The 18,343-nt window shown below is 54.4% G+C and overlaps 1 protein-coding gene and 1 long non-coding RNA gene across 7 annotated transcripts in view; one reads left to right on the plus strand and one right to left on the minus strand.

Annotated features, from left to right (window-relative positions):
* Nucleotides 1-1,231: 1,231 nt before the first annotated feature.
* The window catches only part of CACNA1E (calcium voltage-gated channel subunit alpha1 E), a 318,792-nt gene continuing 301,680 nt past the window's right edge, over nucleotides 1,232-18,343 (minus strand). For 2 of the 6 annotated variants that reach the window (XM_036234543.1, XM_016141140.2), the window contains 9 exons: nucleotides 16,391-16,496; nucleotides 15,460-15,567; nucleotides 14,918-15,018; nucleotides 14,580-14,686; nucleotides 11,573-11,684; nucleotides 8,746-8,874; nucleotides 7,567-7,747; nucleotides 6,469-6,659; nucleotides 1,232-5,235 (listed from right to left, as the gene is read on the minus strand). In XM_036234543.1, the coding sequence (XP_036090436.1) occupies nucleotides 4,693-5,235; nucleotides 6,469-6,659; nucleotides 7,567-7,747; nucleotides 8,746-8,874; nucleotides 11,573-11,684; nucleotides 14,580-14,686; nucleotides 14,918-15,018; nucleotides 15,460-15,567; nucleotides 16,391-16,496 (1,578 nt within the window). In that variant the 3' untranslated portion in view covers nucleotides 1,232-4,692. The remainder of the gene's footprint in view (nucleotides 5,236-6,468; nucleotides 6,660-7,566; nucleotides 7,748-8,745; nucleotides 8,875-11,572; nucleotides 11,685-14,579; nucleotides 14,687-14,917; nucleotides 15,019-15,459; nucleotides 15,568-16,390; nucleotides 16,497-18,343) is intronic. The other 4 variants (XM_036234544.1, XM_036234547.1, XM_036234546.1 and 1 more) reach the window with 2 other exon arrangements.
* LOC118612851 lies at nucleotides 12,266-13,865 on the plus strand. The gene is made up of 3 exons (XR_004955140.1): nucleotides 12,266-12,526; nucleotides 13,047-13,231; nucleotides 13,681-13,865. It is a non-coding gene; the product is annotated as an uncharacterized LOC118612851 (long non-coding RNA).

Consider the following 18,343-nt stretch of genomic DNA (forward strand, 5'->3'; position numbering starts at 1 on the left):
TAGACGCAAATATCATTAAATTTGACAAAAAATCCTAACGAGCAGCTGATTCAGAAACACTGCAGAGCACACATTTATCTTTCTTTGCCATTCTAGAGCAGGTCTGCTACCAAAAAACCAGCTAAACAAACAAAAACACCCAAACAAAAATAAACATACATCCCTTTACTTCTTTTTACCTGATCTACTCAACTCTTTCAGACTTCCCGGAATAAGAATCCATAACTCAATAACATTCTTACACAGCATGGCTTATTATAAAATCTTTTTGCATTCAGAAGGTCAAGATACAAGCCTCCCGTATTCTGAACAGAGGGAAGCAAGAATACAAAAATAGAAGGGTAGTCTGTGGGCACCCCGGCCTCAGCAGCGACGTGCTTTGACTGCCGTGAGTCCCATTTACATGTCTCAACCACCTGGCTTGAGTTTTGTTAAGGGAAGCCCTCCAGGCCCGTTGAGCAGGTTGGGACAAGCTATGAATCTGTCGTCTTTGGCTGAGAGTGATCTGTCTGGGATGCATAAGCCGCAGAGGGTCAAAGCAGAAAGGATTCGCGAGAAGACAAGGCCATCAGCAACCGAAGACGGTTGTTTCCGTTCTTAGCCTTTCGTGTCCCCTCCACCAACGGTACGTCCGTATTCTCCGGGCGAGAGTCAGCACATGGCAACTGACGAACCGCCCCCACGCTCTGTGGCTGAGCCTGTCACTGCGGCCAGCAGAGAGGCCGTCGGCATCTGCTCTGTTGCGTTAGACGGACCAGGCAGTTCAGAGAGGAGAAACCAAAACACAAAAAGATGGAACTGCCACTACGGGCAGTGTTAGTAACGTGGCAAGTCCTCCGGTCACTTCGCGGGTAGGTTAGGGCGTGGCCCCTGAGTTCATTTGGCTTTCGTTAAGAAAGGGTCTCAGTGCGGATATATAGTTACCCAAACCTGGGCCTGATTCCTTGCGGGGCTCTTGTCTGGAGTTAGTTATGCCCTGACGAGACACTTGCAAGGGGCCCACTTCTTCCTTTCCTGCATCACAAGGCCGCTCCTGAACCTCCGGGGCAGCGCTCAGGGTCCTGGAATCCAGGAGGGACGGGCAGGAGGGAGAAGCAGGGGAGGAAGAGTCTACCGGGCCTCTGAGACCCTCAAAACACAACAGGCATAAAGCTGATAAAAACAGCAGTGAAAGTCCCTTAACCTTCAGGTCTCACGAAAATCCCCCCCCCGCCCCTACTGTGCACATGCCTTTAAAAAAAAAAAACAAACAAAAAAAGTTTATAATATTTATATATTATAGCTAGGCTGAGAAATTAAAGAATCTCTCAACTTATCCCTGGCTCGACCCTCTAAAGAAATACTTTGTCCAAAAACGAGATACCCAGAACAGTTTTTAGAAATAGGATGTAATGAACAATTGAAAATTTCTCTTAAAAAAATTATTGAATTTTGTTGCATTATGTCAGGCTCTCCTAAATTCCTGATTTCCCTGCAGTGGGCTTTCATCGAGTATGTGGCCATTGCATACACGCTCCCCACACACCCCAACGGCCCCGCACCTTACACCATATCGAGTCATCTTGTGAACATCACAACAGCGAGTTCCCAGCTGTTTCATGAGAACAAAGCGTTCTCTGAGGACAGCAGAAGCTGGCAGGCGGGGCAGCAGATGAGCTTGTAGGGAAGGGAGAGGCCGGGGGAGCTGTGGAAGGTGGCCTGAGAGTCAGGGGAGGGCAGAATCCAGAAAACCTGGAGTTCGGCCTCAGAGGAATGTTCTCGGTGGTCGCAGTGCCCAGCAGGGGGGTGGGGAGCCTGAGGGACACCACCCCTTCTTTTCTGACCCCGGCTAAGAGGGAACTGTGATCTGGAGCCTGCTGGGGACCCCGCACACCCTAAATCTATCTTGTGATGCTGAGTTCTGATATTAGCAAGGGAAACTCGACCTAGAGCTAAAGATCCTTGCGAAGGGTCCTTAACAGTGCTAAACGCGTCATGCCGTGTCTCCCCGACACTAGTAGTCGTCCGCCTTCGCTTGGGACTTGTCACGATGCTGCCATGATTTTTAGTCCAAATGGAAGCACGGGTTTTGAGATCTGAAGGGAAAGAGAAGAGGCAGAGCTGAGACCCAGGGAGGACCAGCCTGGCCAGTGACTCGAGGGGACGTGGGAGTTCACGTTTATTAACAGGCAGAAGGAAACCGATAGAAGATGATTATGAGTTCCATGACTTAGCAGAAAATTCTTTTATTTTCTGGTATTAATAGAAGGGTAAGAGCAGGCTAAGGGATAAGAAACCGGACTTCTTGGTCAGGGGAAGTCGAATAAAAGAGTTCGTAAGTTCATCGGAACTAGAAAAACCCAGGTGGCTGGCCAGGGCCCCGGCTCTGCGGTACTTTCTGCCACTTTATTCAGGACTCGGATGCGTGGGCGGAGGCGAGTGTGAGGTGTTCCGGCGTCCAGGTCTCCTGGCACAGTAAATTTAGTGTTCGTAATGTCGTTTGCAGGCAGATTTCATTTCCAGTAATTGCTCTGCCAGCCCAAACTTCTCCCACTGTTGAAATGGCTCAAGGTATCACTTCAATTCCCTTTCTCAAAACAATGCAATAGACTCGTTGGCTCAGAATGGTCGTCCTGCTGTAGGCCTGTCCCTAGGGAAAGCGGCTTTTCCGAGGTGGAAGCAATTTTGTGCTCAAAAGCCACCCATAGCAACACTTTGGCATGAAATGATGCTGAGCGGAGGAAACTTTTTCTACAATACAAGGCCCAGCATCAGAGCCTTATGTAACAATCGCATCTGTTGGGTTTGGGCCGTCATATAGTCAAGTTCACGTTCCCCACTACTCCTGAGCACACAGGCCGAGTGGGAGAGGAAAACAGAAGAGGGCCCGAGAGGCAGACGCCCCCTCTCTGCCTCACTGCTCCCCTGCCCTGGGGCTGCTTTGGTTTGGGAGTGGACCGTGGGTCACGAGGCTCCGTTAATATCTAAAGAGAAGGCGGGGCTATGATAAATGAATCTGCAGCCACAGCGTTGAGTTTGGCCTTCCAGAGCTGATGTGGCAATGTCTTGTTTTTATTTCAACCAAAAGAGAAATTATAAGAAAAATAATAGCCACTGACTACTCCTACTCACGAGGCAGAGTCTGGGCTGGGGGGAGGAGAAGAAGAATGTTTATCCACTGTGCTCTAGGTCCAGGGGGCGCTGGGTGTCCCCAGGGAGGGTGCTGTGCACCAGGCTCCGTCAGCTCCTGGCTGGGCAAGGAGGGCCCCGCCTGGCTCGCCTCTCTGGGGGTCCTTCCACCTGCGGGGATGGTGCTGGGGGCTGCATTTCCACCGGATAGACAGTGATGTGTTCCGCTGAACAGACAGTTATACTAAAGGAACAGATTCGCCAAGTCAGGGCTGTTTTATCTCAGCGCTTCTGAGTTTGGGGCCTTAGGAAGGAGAGCCGGAGTCTGCCTTCTGCTCAGCCCTTACTCTGGGGGCAGGTGAAGCACAGTCCTGGCCCAGAGAAGCATTCAGGGCTCCACTCTTGTCACACTGTGTGACGAGGCCCCATCAGAGCCTGCTTTGCCAGAAGGACCAGCCCAGGGCTCAGTTGAGGTATATTTACTAAAGTATCCTGACAAACTGACCCTCGCCCACAAACCAGCTGCAGAAGCTCCAGGCGGAGGGGCCCTCCGCAGGGCATCCTCGGGGACCCCAGCTGACTCACCGAAGCTTCTTTTGTTTCAAAGTCAGTCTTTTCCACCTCTAGAGAAGTCCCTCCTGGACCCGAGCCTGGGCGGACTTGCAGCCAGCATGCACTGGGGCTGCCGCAGCTGGTCCCCACGCTGAATTACTGCTAGCCTGGCTGGAAAACAGACTCTCGAGTCCCTCACGTGCCCCTGCCACCCTGACCAGCATCGCTGGGGCTAAGGCCTGGCACAGCGCTAGGCTTAACTCCATTCTCGTCAGCGAGTGCCCTGGCCGTACTGGCCGTAAATACTTTCAAAATATCACCCTTACCAGAGCTTCAGGCACGTCTGTGGACCCTGGAGGACCTCTTAGCCTAACCTAGCACACGAAGCACCTACCGTGTGGACGACAGGCCTGCGCCCACCAGCTCTCTGCGTCTGAGGCCTTCTCCACAGCGGGGGCTGCTGGGCTATGGCTTTGCTCATCCAGACCAGCCCTGGCTGCTGCCGCCACAGCACCCTGACCCCGTCCGCCTCCTCTCTCTCTCCTCCCTGCCCTTGGCATCTGATGCTCCCGAACTTAGTCTGTGCTGCTTTGGGGAAGCAAGCCACGGGGTCGCGCATGGGATGGTGCCGGCGAGGGAGGATGCGGACCCTGTCCCACGGCCTCCGCGGCGTCCCAGCTGAGCGCCAGGGTTCCAGGCCTCGCCGGGCGGCGGCGGCGAACACACGGCTCTGAGAAAAGTGGGAAGGGGCAGTGGAAGCGAAGCCGCCCTGACGCGCCCGCTCCCGGGGTGGGGGCCCCTCGCGCCCGCGCGCTCCTTCCCCGGCAGGGGGCAGCGTCCGCCTCGCGAACGGAGCGAAGGGGTTCGGCGGCTCCGGCGGGGGTGCCGTCTGCCCTGCCCCCCGCCTCCCGGTGGCGCGCGGTCCTGCCCTCGTCCTCCCCCGTCCTCCCCCCCGGGCCGCACGGGCTTCCCAACTCGGTCTTGGTTTTCTCCACGTGAGAGAAGAGCATGCAGCGGAGGGGGGAGCAGCCTCTAGCACTTGTCGTCCTCTTCTGTGTCACTCAGGAGGTCGCCGACGCCGCCGCACATCACGCCGGGCCCCGGCCCGCCGCGCCGCCGCCGCCGGTAGTGCCCGTTGGGCACCTGCCAGCTGTGCCGCAGGGGCGGGGCCGAGCCGATGGTGTTGGCGCGGCCCAGGCTGGTGGCCACCGCGGCCTCGAAGGTGAGCGTCTCCTCCTCGCCGCAGTCCGAGGCGTGGGCGTCTTCGTGCAGGGCCAGGTAGGGCTCGGAGATGTAGCGCTGCGGGGAGGGGTGCGGGCCCCGCTGCGCGTGCCGGGAGCTGGCGGACGCGGGCGGGCCCTCCTCGCCGCCCTCCAGGACTTGGGCTGTCAGGAGGGAGCCGCCCTCGCTGCCGTCGGCGGGGGGAGAGATGCTGCCCGTGTGTCGGAGCAGGGAGCTGTAGGAAAGGAGGGGCCGCGGCTTCGGAGGGACCGGGGGCAGCTGCCGCCGACTTCGCCTTGGGGTGCTGGTGTCAGAGATGGAGGGGATGGAGCTTTCACTCAAGGAGCCCATGCCCTGTGCAGCAGGAGAGACAGGGCGGGTGAGCTCGGGCGGGCCTCATCCCAGCTGAGGTCCCCCACCCCTCCCACAGGGACCCTGGGAGTCTGCATTCTGGCGGAGGGGTCTGAACGGGACTGCCCTCTGCTGCAAGGCACGACCCCTGAGGGGCACAGGGATTACAGGAGATGGAGAGAGAAGTCAACACCATCTAGACCGGGGCACATGACTTTTCACGTGGATGAGACTTTCTGGGAGTCTTGTGAGGCTACGGGGATGGGCTCAGGAGCTCTGGGGTGAGGCCTGAGCCTCTGCGTTTCTAACGAGCTCCCATGGAACGCACGCTTCGAGTAGCAGGGACCCAGAAGCTCCAGAAACGGAACGACAGGCTCGAGAGTGTTTCGTGAGGTGTTCTGCAGGTGTCCTGGAGTGGGTGTCGGGGGTGGCAGACACCTCCCCTCACTCGGCCTCTGGCCTCCGCGTCCGTGGTGGCTTGCCGAGGTTAACGCAGCTTCTACCCCCTCATCTGCCAGGTCAGGCTGTACCTGACCTGCTCATCTACTCCCTGAGCCCAGGTGGTGGTATATGGACCTTCTGGACAGTTTCTCGAGGTGCGTGTGACCTCTGGGGACGGGCCTTCCGAAGGCAGCATCCTGGGTTCCACGACTGAACCCAGGAATGCAGTTTTAACAAGCCCTCGGCTTGAAAACCACTGCTCTAGCAGTCAACTCCTCACCCGCCGCGGTCTCTGAGTCCCTGCCTGCCCTCCGCGTCCCCTCCGGGCTCCGAGAGCCTCGAGGAGAGTGAGGGGTGGTCGTGGGGGGAGCAGGTGCAGAGGGTGTCTTCACACAACTCTGGTACCTTTTTCCTTAGGAGACGGACCACCATTGCCACTACTACCAAGGACCGTGCCACTGATCGAAGACTGTTCTCTGGCTAAAGGGCCATGTTTCCCTCCTCCGTCTGGCTGAGGCATTTAGGAAGTGGTCGTGACTTTGTCCCTCAGGGTTCTGAGGACTGGGGCGGAATGACCTCTGGACACCATCGTCTGTCTTGGGGAAGTACCTGGTTTTCTGTGAACTCATCGCTTCCGAGTACAGAGCAGCAGGTTGCTGAGCACCACGCACGGTGGATGTCGTCTGCTGTGAAGCTGAAGTGCGGGTGGGTGCCGGATGCCCCCACTCTGCACCTCATGTTCACAGCCCCCCTTCCTTGTCTTTCGGCAGAGGCTCGGCTTCCTCCCGTGCTCACCTCTCTGTTGGGGGTCTGCGACCTGCCCTCGCTGGGGGACCTGGACCGCCGCCGCTCCGGGGACTCCCAGTCCGCCTGGGTCCCTCGCTCCTCCGAGTTGCAGCGGGACACGTCAGGGGAGAGAAGGTGCTTTCGCTCTTTCGATCGTCCCCGCTCTCTGCCCCCTGAGCGGTGGGTGTCGGACTTGTGGCCTGCGAGAGACGACAAAAGCAACTGGTGGCACCTCAGCCCATACCGGCCGCTGGGAAGAACGCGCAGTCTCCGGGGCGCCGGGTCCGTGGAGCTCCCGCTCCTCCAGGCACGTCGACGGGCGGGCGGAGAGGAAGGCCGGGGGACTCGCCTCCTCTGACAAGGTGAGCGTGCGAGTCGCCACTGGAACAAAAATGCACGCCAAAGGACGCGGTCGGTTCTCCTCCGCTTTCGTTCATGCTAAGGCACAGCTCAGAACCTCTGCCAACAACACGGCCAAGGGATTCTGTCCTAGACATGGGTGTGGGGCGTTTCTCGGTGATGCGGGGGGTTGGGGGGGCGGGGAGGAAATGAGACACGTAGAAGGGAGTTAAGAAGCTGCTGTGAACTAAACGATGGCCCGGCTAGCGTCATGCCAGGGTGAGGACCCCGGCAGTGGAGTCGGAGGACTTCACGTCTACTCCCAGTTCCGCCGCTTACTGGCCATACGACCTGGGACAATCACTGCTTTCTGTACCTTTGCTGCTTCATCTAGTAGAAAACAAACTGCGGTCTGTAAAGCCATTCCGGCGTAGTGCTCTCTGGGTCGAAATGGGGTTGGTGGTTAGAGCCTGGCTCCCACCAGGGGGTCTGCACACCCCCAAGGGACCCCATGGTGCCTCCTGAGAGTGGACGTTTAGTGACGTCCACAGCCCCGCTCCGGAAGGAAGGACCCGCATCGGCCTTTGTGGAAACTGGAGGGCTGTGGCCTGTTTCAGGGTGTGCGTCAGATGTGGGACCTGCCCCCCGCCTCTGGTAGGGAGCATCCTCCCTCCGTTCACCCTCCTCAACCCTGGTCCGAATTCTGCTCCAGGGATTTGCATCCTTGCCAGAATCAGCCCCGCGGGGCAGAGCGAGAGGCCTCCTCACCCGAGTCCGCGTTCAGGCGGTGGGCCGACAGCCGCAGGGAGGAGTGGTAGCTCCGGCGACGGGACTTGTAGGTGTTTTCGCTGCTTCGCTCCATGGAGAATTCCTCCAACCACGAGGAATTCGAACGCTTATCCCGGATCGTAGAGAACGAACGTCTCATGGAGCTGGGGTCTGTTACCACCTGGAAATACGAGCCCCAGGGGAACACAGGTATGGATTAATTACCAGAAGGGTCAAAGGTAAGAAAGAAGCGGACCGAGATGGTCAAAGGCCGCAAGTTGTAACCTTCCTTGAACCCCTCTCACTCAGGCCTTAGCTGGAGGAGGCTGTGCCGGAAAGTATCGTTCTGTTAGGTCTCTCTGTCACTGGGACCGATCCAGGGTCTTCTCTTTATGTTCAGGAAAGCGAGTGAGCTGAGTCCACTGTGTGAGTTTCCCACAGGGCCGTCTATCACAGGGACTCAGCCGGGACCTGCCGTGAACCTCGGGCCACGCAGATGTACGTGAGGGCGACGGTCAGAGCTGCTACACCGTGAGAGCAGCAAAGGCTTTGTGTTGGGCCCGCTCCAGAGGCGGCCTTGTGACTGAGCAGCTCCTGAGGATGGGCTGTTTCCCTCATCGTCCGTCCCACCCCCAGCCCACCTCAGATTTGGGTGTTCTTGATTTGCCACAGATGTCAAAATAGATCCACAGACCATTCTTGTCTCTGTCAAAACTTAATGTAAGACAGACAGACAGATAAGAGAAGCCAGGAAAACAGACAAAGAAATGAGGCGTGGCCCGCACTGGTTAGGACAGACGGTCCTGACACAGCTGTGTGTGGATGTAACTGCGTACGTGCTTGACGAGCCAGCAGAGGACAAGGGGAAGGAGAGATGCACAGGGAAAGTCCCTCTTGTATGGCTGGTTGAGTCTTGAGGCTGCTGAGCCCATCTGGAGGGAGTTAGGGCAGCTTGCTGACTAGGCTGTTGTGGTGAGGGCTTCGCCGAGAGCCCACCGTGGAGGAGCAGGCACTACAGAGAAGGCCGTGAGCCAGGTTTGTGAGCCAGGTTTTGCCTCTGAGAAAGGGGTGGCCAAAAATCAAGGGCTCACCTGAAAACACCAGATGTGTTTTCATAACCCACCAATGCAATACAGCCCAGGATGCCACTGCATAAGGTAGATGCTGGTTGCTTTTTACCTGGGGATCCACAGTCAGGCGTGGCATAGAGGATGCCCTCCCAGATCCCGCATGCTCCTGGGTGTCCGGAGGAAGGTAGATGCCATGGTTAGAGGGCTGCACGCTTTTTAATTCACTAACCTCTGGCTCCTGGAAATAAACACAGCCAAGCTTGTGGGACTTGGTTCCATCTCATTGCTTTTCATCTCCTGTAGGTGACTGTGCCTCCTCCTTACCAAGAACGGCTTTTAGAAGAGAAACGTGCATCTTTTAGGTCTTGGTTATATGCGTTTCTATGTGTGTGGATATGTGGTATACCAGATGTCTCCAACAGACAGCTTTTCTTATCACCTTATATTATTGCTAAGCAATGGTTCAGATCTTTTAGCCTTGTAAACAATCATTTCTGGTCATAATATTTTTTGGATATGTGAAGTGTACTTACTGAGAGTTGGTAGTATTGGGTTTATTCTTTTTATCCAAAGAAACCATTTATCCATGAAATGGAAACCACTCTTCTAAGGATTAAAGTCACCAGCAACTGATACGTTTGATATCTTCTCAAGCCTTAAGACACATGGTCTCATTAGCTAAGAGTCTTATGATTGAAACCATCCCCTAAAAATGCGGTGGGCGGCCATCTGTGAGGGACGCTCTAGAGCAGTACAGTCCGACAGAAATATGTTGCAAGCCACTTACTTATGTAACGTTTACTTTCCTCGTAGCTACTTCTGGAAAAGTAAACACGAGAAACAGTACGTTTTATGTAACCCAATGTATTTAAGTAGTTTCACGTCAACATGTCATCCATACAGAGACATTTCACGTGACTTCAGGACCACGGTCTTTGACGGTGGCGTGTGTTCTATCCACTCACAGTGCATCTCGTTGGGGCCGCCACGTCTCAGGTGCTCAGTGGCCACTCGTGTCGGACTGTACCACCGCAGAGCGTTAGAAGGTTGGGCTGAATCATCTCTACGGTCCTGTGCAACCCTTGAGTGATATTGTCCTGGCCAAAGAAGGTAAGTTTAGGAAAAGTTCTACAGGGCCAGCTAGTGTCACTTGGAGTAAAGAGCAAAGCTGCCTTAGGAAAGTTTACACGAGCCACCAGAGGGACCCGGGAGTAGCTCAGACATCGGGAAATCATAGAACAAAGCTTTTTCTGTGACACCTCGATAGCATGAGTAGGGCCCTTCGGTGCGTGGTTCCTGGTGTCAGGGAGCGGGCTGCCTTCCTGGGACAGGCGGCGTGAGCACTTGAGCACGTCAGTGTTTGTAGTCTGCGCTCTGAATAGCACACAGGTCTGACTCGAAACACACGTGGGAACAACACTGCAGTCTATGAGTGTCAGAGGTGGTGCAAGACACACACACACACACACACACACACACGTCACAGCCACGCCTCAGGACGGAGAGCAGGGGACCCCGAGGGACGGCAGGGTACACAGTGGTGAGTGTGTAGCACAGGCCGACACCTGAACTGAATCACAGACACCAGTACCGACAACGAGATGGACACATATCCAGACAGTCCCGGCACCACGGCTCGGCCCCGGGGAACCTGCGCGAACGAGGCTGTGAAAGAAAGGACACATTACTGAGATTTTCCCCACTAGATCTACCACAAGGCAAGCCGTCAAATGCCGAGAAGCCCTTTTGAGAATCGAACTATCTACCAATTAGTCCCTGGGCGCTAAGTTCTGCAGAGTGGGAGGCAGGGAATTCCTCCAAGGTTCCTACCTACCTTCGGAGAACACGTTGGGCTCAGACACCCTGGAGGCTCCGGCCCAGCGCTCGCCCCACACGACCACGCTCACCCCGGACGCAGCAACCTCAGAAGGAGGCATTTGAGCCACTAAAACGTTTTGTTGCCTCTGACAGGTGCCCATCCTATCAGATATGCGGGCCACACCCACATCATCCCTTCAGGATGACTGGGGCACACAGTAGCAGTGAGGAGGGGTCAGGAGAGAAACACAGAAGGATGATAATCAAAGTGACAGGGAACTCGCACTATAAGCTATCTGGACTTTTGCAAAAAGTGTTTTTTTTTTTCTCCTGCCAGGCCAATCAATGAACACTTGGGTTTCAAGTCTAAGCTTGGGAAGGAACTTGATCTAATAGCTTCTCAACTAAGAATACTGGTAAGTCAAGTCTATCTTTGGAATCACCTTTTGGCGTTGTAGTGGCAGAATTTAAGTTTAATCTGTCCTCTCTCCTTCAAGCTTCAACTTGACTCTGCAGTTTCTCAGGAATTTTACCATTTATGCTAAAGAAAAACTTTAGGCTCAGAAAAGTGATTTTATGGGCCTCTTAGAATGTATCTGACCTTGTAGAATTGTGACCAAAAGGACCTACTAGCCTGAACCCACACAGGGTAGTGGCGAGAGATTCTCTATCTCCTGGTGGACAGCTACTCACTACTGGTCGTGCCTCCCAAGTTCTCCAGGAGGGGGGCGTCTCATGTGCCCCCAAGCCATACCTGTCTACACTATGCTTCCAATTGGGTGCTACTCATTCTATGATGGTTTATCTTAAAGCTCCTTATCAAAGGCAAGCTTTTATGATGCTCAAGGGCATAAATTAAGATAGCTTGGCCTGAAGCGATATAAGTTCCTTCAGCAGATAAGGAGGAGCCTCTGGGATTGTAAAACCTAGAGAGGAAGCATTCGTCAGAGAAGGTGCGAAACTCAGGCTCTGAGAGGGAGACAGCAGGGCGCTCCCCGGGTAATTGGACTCTCAGAGGCATTTTCCTGATTGGTCACGGATATGAAATACAAGTTTGAAAATGAGTGGGATCGGGAAAGCAAGGGACTATTTTGAGGTCATGTCACTGATTCATTCACCAGAGACTGCTGCTCCTGGAACTGCCCGTCGTCGGCCGGGTCCATACACGCCAACTGGAATATTTCCTGCGGGGAGAGCGGGCGCATCGCAGGGTACCCGCCACGGCCGCTCCTGAAAAGCAAGGCCAGACACAGAGGTAACTCGTGCGTGAAAGGGAAATAGGCATGTCCCAGCCGCCACTGCCGCGTCCCACCCAGACAAGCCTTCCTTCGGCGGTGGCTGGCCCTAGGATAGAAAGAACACGCTGGAAAAGAACACTGTTTTCAGCCATTGGAACCATTCATCACTCTGCTGGTGACTAACATATCTGTGACAAATGACATCATTTGTCACACTCAGCCATATGGAAGACCAGTGCTAGATTGTAAACCTGTTTCTGCTCAGTTTCTCCATTCGGCAGGAAAATGCCATAGTTTAAACAGTGAACAGTTTGTTTAAATATTAGCAGCCACGGTCTTTTAAAAAATTCCCTCCTCTCAGTAAGAATATGGTTTTATTGTGCCAACATGCCTGGCCACACCAAACAATGCCATGAACGTTTATTGAAGTGTGTGTTGGTTCATGAACTTGGCGGAATAATTCTAGAGGTGGTGCAGAAGAACTGACCGTCCCTGGGTTGATGGCTAAGGAGGAGAATGCTTAAGAGGACAGGGACAAAGTCGGCTGAGTATTAAGAGGCCCTGAATGGGATGCATGGAGGAGAGTTGTCCCAGGGTGCCCATTATTAAACCACTCTTAGCCTGTGGGCCCCACTGGGCTGGTTGAGAGAAAGGCAGCCAGTCTTTCCTAAAAATCTGGCTGCTGCCATTCACTGCTTCTAGGTACCCTTGACCTGTTCAAGAATGTGCCTCAGGGACCAGTGACTGGGCAGCAGGTCGCTCACTGGTAGTGGGTCCAAGAGGGCGAGATGCGACACCATCTCTTCCTGTGCCAGTCTGAGCAAGGATTGCCAGGTAAGTAAAAACGATCCACAGGTGAAATCTTTAGACTGGGATCACAGGGAAAGATCTGAAGAGCAGAGAATCACCCGACCTGTCTCCTCGCTCCCAGGGAGGGCATTAGCTCAATCATCTTCCCCGGTGCGCCTTCTCCTGAGAACGTGATGAGAGCTGCTATTATGAGAAACCAGTAATTACCCATATGGAGAATCCCCAGTAGGTAAAGGGGACCCTTAGAACCACTGAACAACCTCATGGAGTTGAATACTAAGGTCAAGTCCGAGCCTCTCTCGTGATCTGGGCTCTAGTTCGCCAGCCTTCTCTCCAACTCCCAAGCCCCCTGAAAACCCTTTCCATGTTACTTTGAACTCGCCTATCAAAAGGCACTTCCTTAAGAAAAGCTGCTCTGTTCTCCCCCCCTCTCACATGCACTCAGATCAGACTGCATTGGTTTCTTCCTAGCGCTTATTAGAGCTGTAATTAAATCACTAAAAATTTTTCTTTGCAATAATTCTGTTTCATGTTTTTCCACCAGATGTAAGCTTAACGAGGGAGGAACGCCGTCTCTCCTATTCACCACTCTGTCCTCCGAGCACTCTCAACGCGAACGACAGAAAGCTCTGGAAACACAGCTAGTCTCCACCAGTGGCCCCAACATCCACCCGATGACTCTAACCAGAGAGCTGGGGGTCATCGTGAATCCTCCCCCGTTTCTATCCGGTTAGTCCAAGCCATAGTTATTAATAATTCACACAAATGCAGTCTCTCGAATTGCTCCCTTCCAATCCACTGAGTCTATCTACCCTGGGTTCACAAATCATCTTTGAAAAGTACAAACCTGGTCATGTCAGGCTGATGCATAAACCCCGTTATCCTTGGACAAAACGTCTGTATTGACTTGCAATGCCACTACATACTGACCCCTGTGGGGCGTTCCAGACTCAACACCTGCCACCCCGTGAGCTCTGTGCTCCAGTCGTGACAGTTTTAGACCCCTTGAACCTAGCACACTGCCGCCCTTGAAAGCTCGGCCTGAGTGTTGTTACTTCCTCAGCGAAGCCTCCTCAAGCCATCAAACTAGGTACATCGCCACCTTTATTTACACGGTAACACAACAGCTTACCTTTCTGCGTTTTAACCTTTATTATTCTTGTAATTTCTTTTTGAAGATCTGTCTCCATGGGGACTGAACTCCCAGTGCCTGAGCCAGCCTTTGGGTCAGAGAAGCTGGAGTGATCCTATGGTGGAAGGTAACTTGGGAGGGTCCTCCATTTCTAAGCTCAAAACCCTTGAAAAACTGCAATTACACCACCTTCCTGCTCAGGACAGAGAGCAATGGGAGAATGCCACCTCATCACAGCGCATGTTTGTAAAAATGGCCGGTGGCTCTCCTCTTCCAGATATGTTGGATTGTGCCTTCTGATGATGTTTTTCAAGAACAGGTCCCCAACACCACAGGCAGAAAGAAATAGTGTGGGAGAGTCTAAATGGCCTTCTGACAGAAGTCTCCCTCCCAAGTCCTGGATTTCACTCCCTTGATAGCTAGTGAAGCTGGGTAAACCCAGCCATGACTCCTTTACAGTGGGCAGAGGGACTTCCCACCCTTTGGTACCCAGTACATGTTTGCTGATGACAGAAAGATGCTATGTGTATGCTCTACCAGGTCATTTATGACGCAGCTGAGGCTTTCGATTCAGAACTGGCAAATTCCTTAGAGTTTTGTTTCTGCTGCCAATATAGAAAATAAAGATTTTTTTGCCTGATCTAAGATTCCTTCTGTTCATTTCTCATATCATTGAGTAGTGGGAAGACTCTGGAGTTAGAAATAACTGACTTAAACTCCAGTTTGGCTTCGGGCCACTTCTTAAACCTTCGTCTCCAGTTTCGTTTGTAAGGCGGCGGTGATACTAATACACATCCCGCCTCGCTCGGTCTGCTCTTCTCTCGCCCCTGGTACATGACCATTTTAAGGCATACAACAGCTCAACCTCAGAAAAGGGCCATCCGACCCTGAGCCTGCACTGTTCCTGGCCCTGTTCAGCGGCGCAAGCCTCTCGGCTTTACTCACAGGCCTGACCCCGGGTCCTGCTGCAGATAAGGCAGAGCTTTGGCGTTGGCGATGATCTCCTGAGGCAGGGATGAGGGCTCCATGCGCTGGAACATGGGCGCATTTTTCTGTGTTCAAAGTGAAATGAGAAAAAGGAACTCAAATGACTGAAGTCTGCAGTGGGGGGAAATACGGTTTACCTGGGTAGAGGGGGAGCGTGGCTGTGACCTTTTAGACTATTGTAATCCGCCGACCCTAGGACGTCCCTGGACCCTTTACCTCTGCTGCTGGGCACTGTGCTCGAGGACGCAGAGGCCTGCCCCCCGCCCACCCCCCCCCATGCTGTCACGGCCCCTCACCTGTTCCTCCAGCTGCTGCCTCTGCTTCTTCACCTTGCTCTGTTTATAGTAGTCCATGATCATCATCGCTGCATAGATTTTGCCCACGGTCAGATCAGAGGCTGAAAAAACAAACGTGGCAGGGAAGGGAACAGGGAGACGACAGGGGCGGGGCGGGGCGGGGCGGGGTGGGGGGCACCTACAGAGAGCTGCACCCTCTGAAGAGGTCCGCGCCTGCGCTGAGGATACAAAGCAAGCAGGGCCCGTATCTTAGGGAGGTGACAGTAGTGTGACCTCCGCTGGTCTAGGTTTCCATCTCTAATAACGACGCCCTTTCCCAAAACCAGGGCTGTGCACCCAGAACTTTTAGCACGACCACGATGACCTATCCTAAGAAGATGTCTTCAGTTAATAACGAAAGGGACGTAGGTGAGGGATTTTAGTTTCGTGAGCATAAAAGGACTTTCTCTCACCTCCACGATCACTCTGTGTTCCCCCGCAAAGATGCAGCCTCGGCATGCTGGGCCCACAGTGATAGAGGGACCCAGGACGAGGTACCGTACCTTTGGGCATGGGCACAAGCAGATCGAGCATCTTCTGGGACAGGTGAGGCCAGATGGCCAGGGTCTCCTTCTGTAGCTCCGAGTCAAGCTGCTGCCTGTCGGCACCGCCTAGAATGAGAGAAGTTATTAATAAACAACAGACACAGAAATGCCAAGGACTTGAGGGCACAGGAGCTGAGCCAGCACGGCCCCCTCCTCGTCTCAGAGGAAATCTGGGCACTTAGTGGCAGTGGACCTTGCAATCCCGCGTTTCTGCTGAAGAAGCAGATCACATCTTGGCTCTCATTTTCAGCGACTCAGGGATGTCCTGCCATGGAGAGGAGGCCCCAAGATCAAGATCAGCGTCCTCATTCATTGGAAAAGCATCCCAGGTGCTCAGTATATCAGAGGGGGAAAATGAGGAGAGCCACATGGAGCTCCTCACCCCCGCCTCGGCCCCGACCCCGCCTCCCTATAGGGAGGTCAGTTCTTCCCCGACTCTGCCTTCATAGTTGGAGTGACCTGATTTTTAAAAGGATTTGGATCAGGCAGGAACAGGAAGGCTGCAGGTCCTTCTGGAAGCAGCAAATCTTTTCTCTCCCAAGTCAGGGTTAGAAATCAAGAGGAACAAAGTACCGCCACGATAGGACCTGCCACGGAGGCCTCCCAAGACGTTTGAGGTGCCACATAAGACAGACAGACATTAAAACTCACTTGTTCGATACACACGTTTCGAAAACACCTACCGTATGCCAGACACCGAGGATCACACAGCGTTACCGCAGATCATTTTGGAGAGAGTGACCAACGTCACAGTCACTGAATCTGAGTGAAACGAGGACCCTGATACTTGATTTCAAGGTCACTGCAGTGTTAGGATGAACGCTCAAACGTCTCTACCCTGCACCGCTCTGCACGAGTCGCTCTGGAATCTTCTCTTTCCTAGGCTCACCTTTGGCAATTTTGATGTCCAGAGCTGTCCGGATCAGAGCCATCAGGGTGGAGGTGAAGTGGACGGTCATGTCCTCAGCTACTGGCATATTCATCAGGACCAACCTCTGTGCGGAAGAGAAAGGAAAGAGCAGGAGGAAAAAAGAAAAAAAAGGCATATCAAAAGAAACCAGGGTGAGATGGGAGGAGAAATGCAGGGGTCGAATGCAGAGACGAAAAAGAAGGGCAAGGATCCCCCACCCTTCTGCGCTGCCCTCCCGACTTCTCCCGGGGCCCGGTGCTGCCCTTTTGGGGAATGATGCCAAATTCCATCATTCTCCAGGACGCCACCGTGGTCCTGAGAATGTCTTTCACAGGGACGCGATGGGATTTCTAGGAGACGTGGCTCAGGGAAAGGAGTCAGCTCTGGGAGGTGGCTCCAGGCCCTGTTTCAAGGCTATTTCTGCCTGCCCACGAACACCCCAAAACTCAGATGGAAAGAGCGTGAGGGGGGTACATTCTGCTTTCCTCATCTGACTTGAGAGAGACATCCTGATGCCCCCTTTTTGAGTCTTCGAAAGATGAAATTTGCCAGCACAGGACCAAACATGCATTAAGTCCAACTCATCCCGTGGACGAGGTGCAGCGGGTTGGAGGGCACGGTGCACACGGGGTCGGGGGACAGGCCGGGCGAGCAGGGGAGACCGGGGTGAGGGCGGCTGAGGCAGGAGCGGAGTGGGCAGGCCTCGTTTCCCTCAGCCCAAGGGAGGGATCGGACGGAAATGGCCAAATCCACTTTCCAGAGAGTATTTTGCTTTTGGAATTCTTTTAACTTTCCCTCCAATCCCCACACTCCTCCTCTGACCAAGCTTCGTCCCGGAAATTCAAAGAGCTCAGGGCCACATTCTGCCATCTGGTGCTTTGGGATGCGGCCATCATGAGCAAAAAGGAAGCCGGCCCCTGAGCTGCGTATGAGAAGCCATGTCCTAGGGGGTGGGATGAGGTCCCCAGTGGGGCCGTTCCCGTGAGGTGCTTGCTGGGGCTCTACAGCTTCGAGGTGGCAGGAGACGTCCTCCAGCAGAGCCACCCGCCCAGCGGGGGAGGGGAGCTGTGTCTCTCCCCATGGCGGGGTCTCTCAGGCGCCACAGGAACATCCTGCCTAACATGACCCCACAGACGTGGTGTCAGAGGGTCAAGCCAGTTTCCCGACGGGATCGAATTCCATCTTCCCCCCCCCCCCCACTTCCTTAAGCTTCTAGAGCAGTGGCAGCACTGCTGTGCCGGGCCCCCAGGTGAGCGGCAGAGCTCCAGGGTTCTGGGCCGTCTAAACACCGAAGGGAGAATCGACGGCTGCTGTTACTGACTCTGGAGAAAAAAAATCCAGGCCCCATGAGCCCCGGATGGAGGGGACCGCCCCTGGGCCATGCTGCTCCGTGCCGGCCGGGGGGGACCCACCCGGGGGGACCCACCCGTCACCCCGGGGCCGGCCGACACGAGCCCACCGCCACCCTTCTCCCCTTGTACGGCCACGAGACCCGGGAAGCCAGGCTGGCGTGGGGGACGGGAGCAGCATCCTTAGTCACGCCCTGGGACGGGAGTCTCGCTCCTCTTTCGTCCTGACCCCGAGGAGGAACTCGTTCCTGCCCAGGGCACGGAGGAAGAAACCCGTTCAGAGTTCTCTCTCTCCTAAAAATTTGTCCTTGAACCACGTCAAGAGGAATTTTTGCATTACTTCCTCAGCTTATCTGAGCGAAGGTGTGTTTTTTTGTTTTTTTAAAGCTGAGAGCTGCTTTGCCGTAGGCGCCCTTCTTGCCCACACATCCTCTCCTGCAGGCCACTGCGCTGCCCCCTCTGAAAGCAAACACGCCACCTGACACTTCCTTTCTGGCCACCACTCACAACAAACCGCGCCCTTGTCGTGAAACACGGAATGACACATACGAAGCCCCACGGCAAGCAGTATTGCAAACCGTCC

Source organism: Rousettus aegyptiacus, unplaced genomic scaffold, assembly GCF_014176215.1.
Source record: "Rousettus aegyptiacus isolate mRouAeg1 unplaced genomic scaffold, mRouAeg1.p scaffold_m13_p_17, whole genome shotgun sequence".
Classification (NCBI taxonomy): Eukaryota; Metazoa; Chordata; class Mammalia; order Chiroptera; family Pteropodidae; genus Rousettus; species Rousettus aegyptiacus.